Raw genomic sequence first — 15,322 nt, 5'->3', positions numbered from 1 at the left:
CAGGAAAAAAACAACTCATTTCTTAAAATTTAAAAAAAGAACTGAATGCAGAATGTTAACAGGGCTGCAGTCAGAGATGAGCCTGTAAGAAATTAACCCTTTGCCTCCAGGTGATTTTTCCTCAAGAAAGCCACAGACTTTAGCTCGTGTTTTTATTTTTTTTTGTTGCGAGCCAGGAGCAATAGGTTAACAGCCCTGTCACGAGATAAAGCTGTCCGGTAAGATAACAGTTACATATGGGCATAGGCCACTTTGCCCTTGGATGCTCATTCCTCACTAGTCGCGATGTGCCATCTCAGCTTCAAACCACTGGCTTTATCTGATCATGCTGTGAAACACCTGCACTGGCGATCAGGCTTTGGCTTGATGTGCAAAGACCTGCCATCATCTGCTTGACATTGCACAAGTTATAATTATTCATCTGAATGAATATGTCAGAGCAGCAGCAGCAGCCCTCTCATCACGGCAGCAGAAAAATACATCAAAACATTATCATCCCAGCAGGAAGACAGGGACCATAAGGAAAATTATGCATTTCAATATGGATGCCATGTAAAAATGTCAAGCTATAACTCTAGCAGTGGAACAAAAAAAAATGCCTTAATTAAAAATATATTCAAATACTACTGCCTAACGCTTGGCAACAAGTGCGTGGATCCAAATCTTTACAAAATAAACAAGAGCAGCAAAATAGTTACAAAATAACATGTATTTAGTTACCAGTTTTTCTGCTGTAATTAATAGGTTCTACAGTAACAGGCTTGGACAGTTATTTATTTTGAAATACAAATTAAAGACAGAAAAGGGACAGAAAGACAACAAGATTTACTTCAAATTAAGATTATTTTGTCTCAAACTAAATATTATAACAACGTTTATCATGTCTACTCTATGCACTGTGACTCATCTTTCTGCATTCTTACAATTATTGGAACTTAGAAGATTTCAATGCTTGACATTTTCCTTTGTAGTTCCCCTGTCTCTTTTCATGTACTGGCTTTGATTAAGTGGTAACTTCTCAAATTTCAGTTATTCAGTCTTGATTCTGTTAATGGATATTCTTTTCCTAAATTCTAATATTTCTGACTGCTACCCCCACCTTATAGAAAGTCCCACATCTCCTCTGCCTGTAGATAGTCTTTTTTAGTTTTGACAACGCGCTACATCACATTGGTACTAACAAGACCCACTCCAGGAATGTGTGTGCAAAGTTGAAGCTGGAATTCCAGTAGCGACACCATCTTCTAGATGAGAAGTTAAGCTACTTTCAGGTGCATGGCAAAAATCCCATGGCAGCATGGTGGCAGTGGTTAGCACTGCTGCCTCACAGCTTCACAGGCCCGGGTTCAATTCCGACCTCAAGTGACTGTGTGGAATTTGTACGTTCTCCCCATGTCTGTATGGGTTTCATCTGGTTGCTCTGGTTTCCTTCCATAGTCCAAAGATGTGCTGGTTAGCTGTATTGGCCTGAACAGGCACTGGAGTGTGGCGGCTAGAGGAATTTCACAGTAACGTCATTGCAGTGATAATGTAAGCCTACTTGTGACTAATAAATAAACTTTTAAAAAAAGTTAGGTCATGGTAAATTGCCCCTTAGTGTCAGGGGGATTAACAAGGTAAATACGTGGGGTTATAGGGATTGGACTTGGGTGGGATTTTTATCTGTTCAGGCTCAATGGCCTCCTTCTATTCTGTAACATTCACCCTCATGATCCAACAAAACAGCACAGCCTAGTTGTGCAGGTTAGGATAATGCCAGTGCATGAACAAAGCGTTCAGGATGCAGACAAGCAGTCAAAGCTGTTGTCACTCCAACATGTGGTGTGGGGTACTGTTGGATGAGACTGTGGTGAACCTTCATGTGCACTGAACACTGGACATCCAATTAATGGCCAGGACACTCTGCCATGCATAAAGGGGTATTGAGGCACAGGATGATGACCTGACCAAGAGTGGCCCTTAGGAGACAAATGCTGGCCCTTATGACTCTCTTTGATTGTGCAGTGAGGAGACCATTAGGAAGATGGAGCCTGGTAATCTTGCTATCTCCTTCATTGTTTATAGGCAGGAGAAATTTAAGTGCAGAATGCAGCAGAGGCACCTGGCTTATCAAAGAGAGGAGCAGAACCCTCGAAACTATGGGCAACATGGCTTGCTCCCCATACAGAGGATCATTCTCAGAGGGCCGTTGTCCCTTGATCCAGGATCTATAGGCAGCACGTGTGCTACCTGCAGATGAATGAGAGCCAAAACCTTACATCATGTTCTGCAGGAATTTGCAGAACAAAGACTTAGAGGGCATCCACTGCCGGTGGCCATGCTCAAATCTCCAGCAGTGACTCGTTCCAGGACTCCAACGGGGAGCTGCATGGTATCTCATAAGCCTCCACCCACTAATGTATTCAGGAGATCATAGACATCATTTTTGCCAAGGCACACAACTTTGTCAACTTCAACAGCGGTAAGCCAGGTGAGGAAGAGTAAGCGCTGGGATTTCCAGTCTCCACAGGTGCAGGCTGCCATGAACAACTTGGAAGGTCTGACGCTGCTGAGGGCAGTGCACATGACGAGACCGAGTACAGGACGGAGATACATAGTCTTTTCCATCGAGAAAAAGGTACAAAGTTCTGAGATCACGTACCAAACAACTCAAGAACAGATTTTTCCCTGCTGCCAGGCTTTTGAATGGACCTACCTCGCATTAAGTTGACCTGTATCTAAATCCTAGCTATGACTGTAACACTATATTCTGCACTCTCTCCTTTCATTCCCTATGAACGATATGTTTTGTCTGTATGGTGCGCAAGAAACAATACTTTTCACTGTATACTAATACATGTGACAATAATAAATCAAATCAAATACTCTGAAGAAACTCATATCATGGAAATGTTGCTAAGAGACAATGGACACATGAACAGATCATTTGAGCCTTTAGCAGGCAGCATCACCCGCTCCCTTCAGCACACATCTTCACCTTTCAGGAATGCTGATGAGATATGTGGGAAGGAAGCGAGAGCAGGCAAAGGACATCACAGAACCTTGCAACACTTGGGTGTAAGATTCTTGCAGCAAATGCAAACCAAATCAGAGTGCAGGGATCACTGACGTGGAGAGTGACTTTGAATGAGACAATCACTGAACTCAAAGTTATACACTGCACAGAGGGGAGATCCTAGACTGTGATTCTTGCCTTTAATTTGAGCAGAAACCAAGGTTTTACATCTTTTTTCCACAAATACCACTCAACATTACAGGGAACCATAGACAAGGAGACACGATTGGGTGCGCATTTATAATCATCAACATTCTGTACAAGTGATTAACACCCATGCCCACGATGTGCAACTACATCTTCTTAACATTTCTAACCTTGCCAATACATCTTGGTGCTCCCTCAACATCCGCACTGGCCCACTGACTGCTATGCCTCGTTGTCCGTATTGACCTTGGCAAGCACCCTCTGGAGTCAAAGAGGCCGTGGCCCAATTTCAGGTTCCTGCTTTGTGGCAGTTGCACCCTCCTCGGCCTGCAGAGAGGGGATTTGGATCTACTGGGCATTTCCAGAGTATTAGAGTGGTTAGCCTTGGAATGTTGAGCTGTCAGCCCTCCTCCCTATGAGGTGCCGCAAAGCATCCTGCTGACTCCTGGAGGAGATGCAGCAGCTGGAGTGAAAGAGAACCCCTTCTCCCACTGGCACTGATGGATGCCTCGGCAATAGAATGCAACTCATACAGCAATGCAGGACCCATAACATGGGCCAATATTGACCCCGATGAGATGGCATGATGTAGTTATCACCTCAGACTGAAGGCCAACAGACTTCTCCATCATGCCTTGCAATTTGAACAAGGTAGCAGATACCCTTTCATAATGTCTCTGAGCTCATCTTTATAGCTCCAGCAACTGAGGCATGACTAAGTCCAAAGGCTCCTGAGCTAACTGGGACTCAGCAGATTCTTCGCCTCCAGTTGTCCGTGGAGTGCCAGCACACTGGGAAGTCCTTGCCTTTAAACATGGCACCTGGATTACAGAAGGTCATGAGAGGAGAGCAAATCAGAGGGTCCCACTTGTGACTCAATGTAGTAACCCATGCCTCTCAATTTTTTCCACCAAGTTGCGCACAGTAGGGGGTGAAAAGCCACCACTGCCATTGGCGGGTGAAAGAGAGATTTCCCTGCTTGCTTTTGGACTTTGCCGATTTCTCAGAAAATCCCAGTCTTTACTGCTTTTGTTCCACTCTCTACACTCTCCTCCATTATTAATTACTACAAGATTTTTTAAAGATTTTAACAAAAAAGGTTATTGATTTCTCAGAGAAAAGCAATTTATAGTAAACCAGTTCCATGCTCAGTATGGGCTAATCTTGACACACTAACAATTTGCAATTTTATTTACAAATCCACAAAAAAGGCCAATTGATCTTATCCTAGAATATCCAGAATTCACCGACTCATTGGGTCAACCATTTTCATTTGTTTAAATATCAAGATTGAAGAGAGACACAACCAACTTGAAGGACGGTAGGACAGATGACTTTTTGAACTCAGAGGTCAATCTGTCTTGTACACTTGGATGGGACAGAAGAATGGTCCAGCCTTCTGAATAACTAGTGGCAGGATATTTGTTGGAAATTATGAGAAAACATTAAACTAATTAAAAAAGAAACACTGGAAAAATGGTCATTCCATTATCAGCTGTATTTTGCACAGGTATCAGTGAATAACAATTCCATTCAATTGCTTGTTGCTTATTTTTATGCCAATAACTGTGTCAGTTTGTACTCAATAGAATACACTGATTATTCTCCTTTTGCTGATTTTTTTCCCTCTTTCCTTCTTCCTCGACTCCTTTCAGGGGTGTGGTCACTTTCAGGTGTTTCACCCGAGTGACTTTTGTTCATATGAAGTAATTGAGGCTCCATTTCACTCACTTGAGTAGGCCTCATTGCAGCTCGGGACAATGTTTCCTCACACAAAGTCCATCATGTAACCCGCTGCAGCAAAACTCACTGGTTAAGGATCAGGATCAGGAACTCTGACCAATGTTTCTGTTCCAGCCTGAGTTGACTGTAGCATTGTTACCAGTAACCTAGCCATGATTAACTAACACAGTGTAGACCGGGAACCTTCCCCAGCTGTATTGTTCAGCCAATTATTAGATAAACCAACCAAACCATTGAGGCTCAAACAAACAATAGGCCTTGAAATGTTTTCATAAGCTTTTTCCTCCAAACAAGATATCTGTTTATCTTAACAGCAGATTTGGCAATGTCAAAGATTTATTCAGTTTGTATAATCATAGAATCACAACAGCGCAGAAGCAAGCTATTTCGCCCACCAAGTCTGCACGAGCTGTCCGACGGAGCATCTGTCCCAGACCCACTCATCCACCCTTATCCCATAATCCTGCACATTTACCATGGCTTATCAACCTAACCTACACTTCTTTGAACTGTGGGCAAAAACTGGGGCACCTGGAGGAAACTGGTGCCATGAGGCAGCAATGCGAACCACTGTGTCACTGTGTCACCCAAAGTGATAATTTACAAAGGTAGAATATTCCCTTGACAAGAACATTTCTGATGCTACAAAAAAGATAAACAACAATATAAGAACATTTATGAAATTTGACCAGTACCTGTTGTGTCCAAGAGCTTACAAAGGGAACAGGAAAATCTGCAGAGCAATCAGGTGGTTCAGCTGGATACTGAAAACAAAAACAAAGCATCAGATAAGGAATAGGTTGCTGAATGCCTTCAGGAATGGCATCAAACATTAACGATCAGACCTCTGAACCCTTGACAGCAAGCCATTAGGACACAGTTCCTCCTTGTTTATGGAGGATCTCTGAAATGATACTGTAGGAATTTCAATCTCATTAATTAGTAAATATCGGTTTGTGTTCAAACTTTCTCATTTATGCATATCTGCATACATTTTGGTTTACACAAAATAATAGAATTTACATTGTAGTTTTGTCAGGTTTCACTCTTCTTTCTCTTACAACTCCCCTGAAAGTCAGCAAACACCCAATAAGCAGTCATAAATTCCAGATTAGCAAGTGAAATGCAAACAGTAAAACATCCATGCAAACTTTAAAAATAATGATCGCAAAATTTCTTAAATGCCATATATCACAACAACCAAGTGGGCGCAGAATAAAATGTTATCCTTTTCAATTCTTGGCTTGAGGAGAGTTGGTTCCAACCAAAGCATAAGGGCTTGACCAGTGATCTCAGTGCCTCTTGGTTTGTGTTGGAGGCAAAAAAAAAGCCAAGACTCCAAATACTTGACACATTAATGACTTGTACTAGAAGATGCATGTAAATAGGTTTAAATGCACAATTCTCCTAACAGTCTTTCCCTGTTAGTCATTCAAATGTTTACCATATTTAAAGCAAGAATTAAGTTATCAGAAATTCCATCTCTCTCCTCTCTCAGGGCACACAGAATAGACTCCCATCAAAAGCAGTCAAAACTATGCCTAACTCCTGTTCTTAAATATAAAAGCAAAGGTGTAACTCGAGAACTTCCTTGAAAAACACAATACAAATGAAGGGATCACAAACTGATCCTGAAATATTTGTGACTGAGGCATTGAAAGATAGATTGAAATTCTGAATTAGGCCCTCTTTGTTCCCATCAAATAAAAGCAGATATTTGACAATGGAGTGTTAAGTTTCTACACCAAGTCCTGGATTTCCTCTCCCAAGTCAGGTGGAGAGAATTAGGAAATTTCCCAGCTCACCGCACCTCACCTGAATGGCAGGATCATTTTGGGGAAAGGTTGTGGGATGGAGTCAGGCCCTCCACCCTGGATGCAAATTGGAAGTGGCCACCAAAGTTGCCAAGTGCTGAGATGGGCTGTTTACAAGGCCCACCTTGGTTCTCTGGAACTTCATCTCAGTTGTTTCCTTAGATATTTGGTCTTATAGCCTTCACCCCTGCATCCACTTCCCATACCTAAACATACCAACTCATGCCAACACATGCCCATCCTTCAGTGGTCAACTCATGCCACCCACTCATATGCCCTATGCCAATGTACTCCCAACCCATGTCAATCCATGACCCCACCAATCCCCATGGCCCTTTATTGCCCCTATGTCAATTCAATCCTTGTAAAAAGTCTGACAACACCAGGTTTTAGTCCTTACCATCACTTTGCCCTTAAACCTTCCATGTCAACTCATCCAGTATTCACCATGACCAGATCCCAGGAACCAAGAGCTGTGCTGAGATGCAATGAAGTTTTAAATATAGAGTTCACTGCATTAAAAATTCTCATTCATGAAAGGCCATTCAAAACATGTGAATCTGTTCAAATACTTTGTCCATAATCAAAACAAACCAATTTGTATTTGTAACCCAGATCAAAAACAGCTAATCCTTTAATAATCTCTTTGAGCTGTAAAACTGTGAACTCACAACCCCTTCATTGTGATAACAATAGGTTGTAGAAAGCAGCCTAGCATTAATAATATTATAATGATAGTATGTTGGGTTGTGTAACAAACAGCAATTAAAATTGCTAGAACATTTTTTTTCAACTCTTTTACACAGGCAGGATGCATTTTTAAATTTTTAAAGGGCTATCCATTTAAATAACTTGTTCAGTTTGAACGTTCTGGAGACTTTGGACAGAATTATCCTGTCCCGCCCGCCACGGGAATCATAGCGGGTGGGGGTGGACCATGCAAACGTCCATTGACCTCTGACGGGAATTTTCAGCTTTGGGGAGAGACCGGCTGAACATTTCTTCCCTTATCTGCCCTTCAAGAGCATTTATGAGTTCTTTAAAGATTCATAACTCAAACTGTGTGCGACACAGTGAAAACAGGGCATTTTTGAACTTAACACTGAATTCAAATGGCTCTGCTGAATTCGGATTCCCACATGTGGGGGTTGCAAGATGTCCCAGTTTTCCCTCCTTGAACAATAATAGGATCCATCAGAAATGGGGGCGGGGCATTCAGATCCACATCCCACCCACCAGTTTGGAAGATTCCTGGAGAGTCCCCGACTCAGTCTTAGAAATGCAGTACAATAGCAATCCCAGCAAGGCCTTTAAGAAGTGCATGTTGCACAACTGAAACTCAAGGGTAAGAGAGGCCTTTAACTTTAGAAACTGAAGATTGCAGCATCCACATGAAACATCTTAAATAGAATTAACATAAGAATTTTCAAAACTAAAAGCGTCAATTTTCCCAGCAAATGTTGTTCCCATTTACTGAAGTTACTGATTCCTTGCTGAAGAATATTTAGGTGACACCTTTCAGCTTTAGTTACTCAGTCTAAAGGATCAGCATTCGCATTTAATCCTTTACACAAGTACTTGCAGGGAAGATTAGAACAATGAAAAAAACCATGGAAGAGACAAGGTAGAGACTTTCTCAGTTAAAGACCTACAAACATTTGACATCAACAGCAAAATAATCAAGTGCTTCGACAAGAGCGTGACCCAATACAGCACAAAAATAATAAGTTTCACTTGACAAGTGTATATCACAAAGTTCAAAATGGACAAAAATAGCTTTCCTTTTCGTCGGAGACATTTCATATGCAAATGTTGATCTGAGAAATGCATTATTCTAATATTGCAACGCACATTTGATACAACAAATTAAATCTGGATAATAGACTATTGAATAAGAGAACTGGCATTTGCTGAGCTAACAAGAAATTGGGAAACTAGAACTCTCGGGGCTGAATCTTGCTCAAATATCTGTAAATAACGGTTATATTCAGTTGCACGTTGCCATCCTTTCTGCCGCTCTGAATAACTACCTCTTATTCCCAATTTCTGCCTCAAGTCTAGCTAGCAATTCATCCTGTCCCTTGCCCCCGACTCCATTTTCTCTGACCTTATTCATCAGCCAATTATGGGGCATCTCATCAAAGGCCTTTTGCAAATCCAGATAAATTATATCTACTGCATGAGCAAGAAACCCTCAAGGCACACCTTGAAAAGGGAATAGGTAATGAGGAAGGTCATTTCCTGGAGTTTAACCCCCAAGGACCTAGCAGCGGTGCCAAAGAAATTCAATGACATCAGAAAACACACCATCAAATTTCTCATCCACTGTATCAACAAACTTTCATGGCACTCAGTGCGCCATACCTCCATCAATCAGCCACGAGCAATCTCTAGTAGCCAGAAATCACGGTCAAAATTCCTCACCACCTGTATGACCAGACAGCTCAGTACGTCTACAAGTTTCACAACACAAAAACCGCAAGTGGAAGTTGGATGGTCAGTTCTTTAAATAATGCTGGTGGGGTGGATGGCTTAATGGGTTCCTCTTGGATGCATACCAGCTAAGGATAATAAGAGGGTACTAACTGGACCTGTTACGATCCTGTTATGATGAGGTCAAAGTGGGCATCAAATCAGTTGTAGAGGCTGTTTGAAGTCATGATCTGTGCTCTCGGTCCACAAATGGTACACCAACTCTAAATGTGAATGAAGCCTAGACCATCATGAAAACCAGCCTCCCATTCATTGACTCTGTCTACACTTCCCACTACCTTGGAAAAGCAGCCAGCATAATCAAAGACCCCACGCACCCCAAACATACTCTCTTCCACCTCCTTCCGTCAGGAAAAAGATACAAAAGTCTGAAGTCACGTACCACCCAACTCAAGAACAGCTTCTTCCCTGTTACCGTCAGACTTTTGAATGGACCTACCTCACACTAAGCTGATCTTTCTCTACACCTTAGCTATGACTGTAACAATATATTCTGCAATCTCTTTTCCTTCTCTATGAACGATATACCTTGTTTGTATAGTGTGCAAGAAACAATAATTTTCACTGTATACTAATACACATGACAATAATAAATCAAAAAAGCACGGGATGTTGTGAGGGCCACACAGAAAGCATGCGTGACATTTTTAGCTATTCAGCTGCCAAAGAGCAAGCTCTAGAAATGCTACTGAGCTAAACATTGCAGCCAATAGATTGTTGTTCAAGATGACTTTTTTTCTAAATAAAGATTTTGTAATACAAGCATGCACAAACCTACATTTTTAAAACAAAGTTCAAATTATATCAGTCTGTTTCCTCGGATGGAGAAAGCTAGCACGAGGGGGCATGGCTTTAAATTAAGGGGGGGTAGTTATAGGACGGATATCAGGGGTAGGTTCTTTACCCAGAGGGTGGTGAGGGATTAGAATGCCCTGCCTGCTGCGGTTGTAAATGCGCCTAGTTTGGGGGCGTTTAAGAGATCCATGGATATTTATGGACGAAAAGGGATTGGTTTAGGTTAGTGGGTCATTGTTTTTTAACTGGTCGGCGCAACATCGTGGGCCGAAGGGCCTGTTCTGCGCTGTAATGTTCTATGATCTATGTATATCTAATGAGGCCTCTTTATAAACCAACACAATATGATTACTTCCTGCAGAAATATGTACTTTATGCTCTGTGAAGTTAAAGCCATCCACACCATCTATTTTTTTAATAATTCAACAGCAGCTGTACACAATTCATTATTAGATTCCTTAACCATTTTGCAAGCTATGTCAAAAGTTTTCAAACAAATCACTAATAAAGTTCCTGTTTAACATTTATTCAGGCCAGGCTCAAAAGGGAAAAAGGAAATGTTCTTACTCTTTGAGGTATAACTGCAATTGACTTCTAAAAACATTTGTTTCCAGTGTTGAGTGTCACTGCACATTTACTTGGAATTATCAATTTTGTTCTAAAAAGATACCAAGACACCAGTAAATAGGTGCAGTCTGCAATAAGACTTAATTCAAAACGTTGGCAATTTTATCCTCTTTGCCACAATCAAATCTGAAATGTTAAATGACATCATACCTCCCTTCTAGCATATGATGCAAATTCTATTTGTTAGCAACTAAGTTTCAATGTCACCTGCCACAAGGTTTGCACATGAACATTCTAGCTTCGTGCTTCATAGCCAACTTTTCAATGACAGAGACACAACTAAATGATTAATAGAGTTTTTTATTTAATGCAGTCCTATACTCTGAAAGGTTAAGTCATTTAGTTCATGAAGAAAAGTATGCATAACAAGATAACTGACAACTGCAACTTCTTCCGCCACAGAAGGACTGAACATTCTGCGGCTTGTCAATCATGCACAGATGCATCACCTGCAAAACATTTTCCTGACGGGTATATAGAACTCCTGCCTTTTAAAATCAACAGGGAATATTTAAATTATGACAACATGAAAAGCTATGAAAAAAACTGAAATAACATATTAATGCAGGATGAAGCAAAGTACCCTGGTCTACTCAAATGTCAATTTTAAGGTGGGAAGAGGGAGCAGGAACAACCCCAAGACCTCATATCATTCCCTTGCTACCAACAAGGCATTTAATATTACTTGAGGGATGTTTTTCTCAATACCTGTTTCTGTGCATTACTTTGCATAGTGTGGCACGTGTACCTAACACCCTCAAAACAGAAGTATGAATTACTTCATTTTAGACATTTATATATTACCCAAAGGGGCGTTTTTTTAAATGTAGCCCAAACCAAAAAATATACTGTAAGTATGTGTACTGTCATCCCTTAAATATTTCTTGCAATTCTAGAAGCTAATTCCAAGTTATAATTGCTCTCACTACATATCTAACTGCTTGAGATCTTAAGTTAACATTAAATGATCAAGACTGATTCACTGCTTATTTTATTTTGAGCAGTCCCAGGGTTTACCTACAGCATCAACTAGCCTAAAAAACACAAATAAATGCAACAGTGAACCAGGCCATTTTATATCATTGGTTTAAAACCTCAAACTCTTAAGTAGGATGAAAATGCAAGACCGACTAATATCGAGAACCAAGTTGCCATAGTGAATAAATCCATCTCCCTGTATCTGATATTGATTTTTCTTAATATACAAAATTACAGTTCAAAAGAAATCCCAGTGCTCTATCTTTGAATCCATTACCAGTGCCTCACCTTTGATTTTAATTTAATTGTGATCATATGCTCTCGACCTGCAGAATCCTCAGCCTTCAGCTTAATGGTTCTGAACTCTGCATCTATATAAGCAAGTCTGAGAAGAAAATATATGAAAGGTTTATGAAATCAAAGTCTACTAGTGATTTGATGTGTTTGCTTTACCCCTATTAATCTGAAACTAATATCAGAAAGACAAGGTCTTGAGTGCCAAGCATTTCTCCTGTCACAGATTTACTGCTGTTAATACACCAGTCGGCTGTTTAATGTGGTCATATATCACAAAGTTATTTACGACCTGTGTCAAGGCTCACGCTGTGGTCAGTGAGCACCATGTTTCAGTTTTCCATCATGGGAACCTTTGGCACACACAGCAGGTTCTTGTCAGCCTTTACTTATGTACACATAAAACTTCCTGTCAGGCCTTTGATCAATTTTTGCAGTTTTATAGTGTGTTAGACCAGGAGGCATGTTTTTTTAAGCCCATTAAAATTATTAGATTTTAATCTGCTCCTTCTCATTAAATCCTTCGTTCTGCAAATTATTAGCATTTGCAATGTAGCCATCATTTGTGCACATGCAACTTCTCTAAATTCCAGCTTTTAGCCATATTTACTTTAACACAAATTGTATACAATTCTAAATCGGAAGCTCATTAATGCAGTTCATTTAATCGGAGAGCACCACAAAATCTATAAACTATTCCAGCGGTGGACACTCAACTGCTCAGATCAGTATTGTTGATCAATTTCTAACTGTTGTGCGGAAAGTTTGTACAGTAATTACAGATTAAGAAATTTACTATTCCTTGTAGCGTGACACTTGGGTCTGAATGTTTGTAAAGACAGAGAGGATTTCTGCCTTAGTCTAAACAGTGTTGGAGGCCAGGGCTAGATTCCAGAGGTCCCTCCCCCAACTCGGCACCCACCATTTTTGATTAGTGGGAGTGGAGAAACAAGGACAGGTTACAGTTTGCACATCTGTATTTCATGGAGATAGCTGCGTTTTGTAAAAGCGCAGTTAGCTTCAATCAGATCCAACATTTGCTGTAGGATGTCCAACACATGGCTGGTGGGATTTACAAAGAAGTTCTAAAGGTGCTAAAGTTATTTGAAGAGGTAGGGTACACTTTTGGAGAGGTAGGAGAGTTCCACTGACAGCTTTTTTGGGGGCGGGGGGGGTGCTCAGGTACCCTTTGGGTTTGTTAAAAGGAGACAATAATGCGTAAAAAGTGGATAAACTCATTGGAACTGACAAGTTGATTAGACCTGTCGAGCTTTCAAGGGATTTAAATCTGATTGGAATTGTTATATAAATATAGAAAATAGGAACAGACCATTCAGCCCTTCGAGTCCGCTCTGCCATTCATTATGATCATGGATGATCATCCAACTCAATAGCCTGATCCTGCCTTCACCCCATATCCTTTGAACGCTTTCACCCCAAGAGCTGTGTCTAACTCCTCCTTGAAAATATAATGCTTTGGTTCCAAATGCTTTTTGTGGCAGCAAATTCCACACATTCACCGCTCTCTGGGTGAAGAAATTTCTCCTGATCTCAGTCCTAAATGGTTTACCCCTCATCCTTAAGCCTATGACCCTTGGTTCTGGACACCCCCACCATCGAGAACATCCTTCCTGTATCTACCCCATCTAGTACTGTTAGAATTTTATAGGTTTCTATGAGATCCTTGCTCATTCTTCAGAACCCCTGCAGATATAGTTCTAACTGGCTCAGTCTCTCATGTCAGTCCAACCATCCCAGGAATCAGTCTTGGCTGCACTCCCTCTGTAACAAGTGCATCCTTCCTCAGATAAGGAGACAAAACAGCTCATAATACTCCAGGTGTGGCGTCACTAACGGCCTTTATAATTGGAGCAAGACATCCATACTCCTGTACTCAAATCTTCTCACTATGAAGGCCAACATTATATTTGTCTTTTTTACCACCTACTGCACCTGTATTGCACGTATGTCACATAGCGGACAATTTCCATTTGCCCACTGCCTCATTTTTCAGTGTAAACAGGAAGCTCAGTGTATAGAAGTTTTCAAATAAAGAAGCAGACAGAGAACTAATCAAAGTTAAGTTTGAGTGGTTTTGATTTATTCAGTTAGTGTTCTTGCCCAAAACTGACAAGAGCTGTATATTAATATGCAAACTAAAGATCTGTGCTAGTTCAAGAATTCAAATGCCATTTTAGTTGTCACCAGCTTAGCAACTGACTATTCAACAATCCACTAACACAGCCAGGAGGGTTGTCACTTCCTGTTAAATTGAAAGAAATCCTTTCTTGCTTTCAGGTAAAGCTTTACAATTGAAATGCTTGCTCTGACTTTTGGCTCGTAAAGTGATGTGGATTTTGATTGCTGAAAACTTCTACAGCTGTCAGTACTCTCTCTACACCACTGGCAATTGGGATTAAAGTCCTTCTGGCAATCCACATTTGCCTTCATTGGAGGCCTGTCAGGCATTCCATTGTGACTACTAATGGAGAAGAAGGAGCACCAATAGGAGGAATGGGCACACAGAAAGCAGATGGAGATGAGCTTATAGGAATTCTCTGACCAAGGACATTGTACGGTATGTTCTCAAAGCAGAACTGCAACAAGTAGGTGTATTTCTTTATCATGTATAATATCCTCCAGTCATTATATCCTCCAATGAACTGAATCTCTCCAAAGATCAATATTGGTATTACTGTTAACAAGTATTGTAGAGTCACCAGATACTCTTAGAACATGTTCTGCATACAAACACGCTGAATAGCATTTGTAATTTTCAAAATACATAAATAAATTTCAATGTTAATGTACACTACAAGTGTCCATCTTCTGAAATCTCCTAGTTAATCTAAAGCTTTTTTAAGGTGTTAGGAACAAGAGTATGATATTTATCCCCTCAACTCTATTCAATGAGTTAGATACACACCTCAACTCTACTGACCTACCTTTGTTCCATATCCCTTCAATATACTTGGATCTATAAAAATCTATATATACCAATTTTGCAAATTTCAACTAACCCAGTATCTACTTTTTTGGGGGAACTATTTTTACTACCCTGTGAAAAATCCTTCCTGATTTAAGGTCAAATGGCTTGTCTTTAATTTTGTTATGTCTCCTTGTTCTAGATTCTGTCACCAAAGGAAGTAGTTGTTCTGTCTTATACATATATATATTTTTAAATCAATTTAAACACTTCAATTAGATTTCTTGTCTACCCCAGCAGCTGCAGGAGCATGGACAAGTTATCAAGCTGAAAGTTGTAATTTAGCCTCTAGTAATGCAGTTCTTGAACAGCTGGGGGTATACAATGGCTACGGAATATTCTTCCTGAGAAGGTACAGTTGAGAAAATACAAGGGAAAATGAAATTCAGA

General features: G+C 40.5%; 1 protein-coding gene across 1 annotated transcript in view; it reads right to left on the bottom strand.

The window, feature by feature from the left end:
• The window catches only part of fancl (FA complementation group L), a 62,745-nt gene that overhangs the window by 17,630 nt on the left and 29,793 nt on the right, over positions 1-15,322 (bottom strand). The window contains exons 7-8 of the mRNA XM_080200398.1: positions 11,941-12,037; positions 5,641-5,709 (exon numbers count right to left, since the gene is read on the bottom strand). Coding sequence (XP_080056524.1) covers positions 5,641-5,709; positions 11,941-12,037 — 166 coding nt within the window. The remainder of the gene's footprint in view (positions 1-5,640; positions 5,710-11,940; positions 12,038-15,322) is intronic.

This window comes from Carcharhinus amblyrhynchos, chromosome 12, assembly GCF_965287045.1.
Source record: "Carcharhinus amblyrhynchos chromosome 12, sCarAmb.v2.hapA, whole genome shotgun sequence".
NCBI lineage: Eukaryota > Metazoa > Chordata > Chondrichthyes > Carcharhiniformes > Carcharhinidae > Carcharhinus > Carcharhinus amblyrhynchos.
This window is presented reverse-complemented; position numbering and strand designations above follow the sequence as displayed.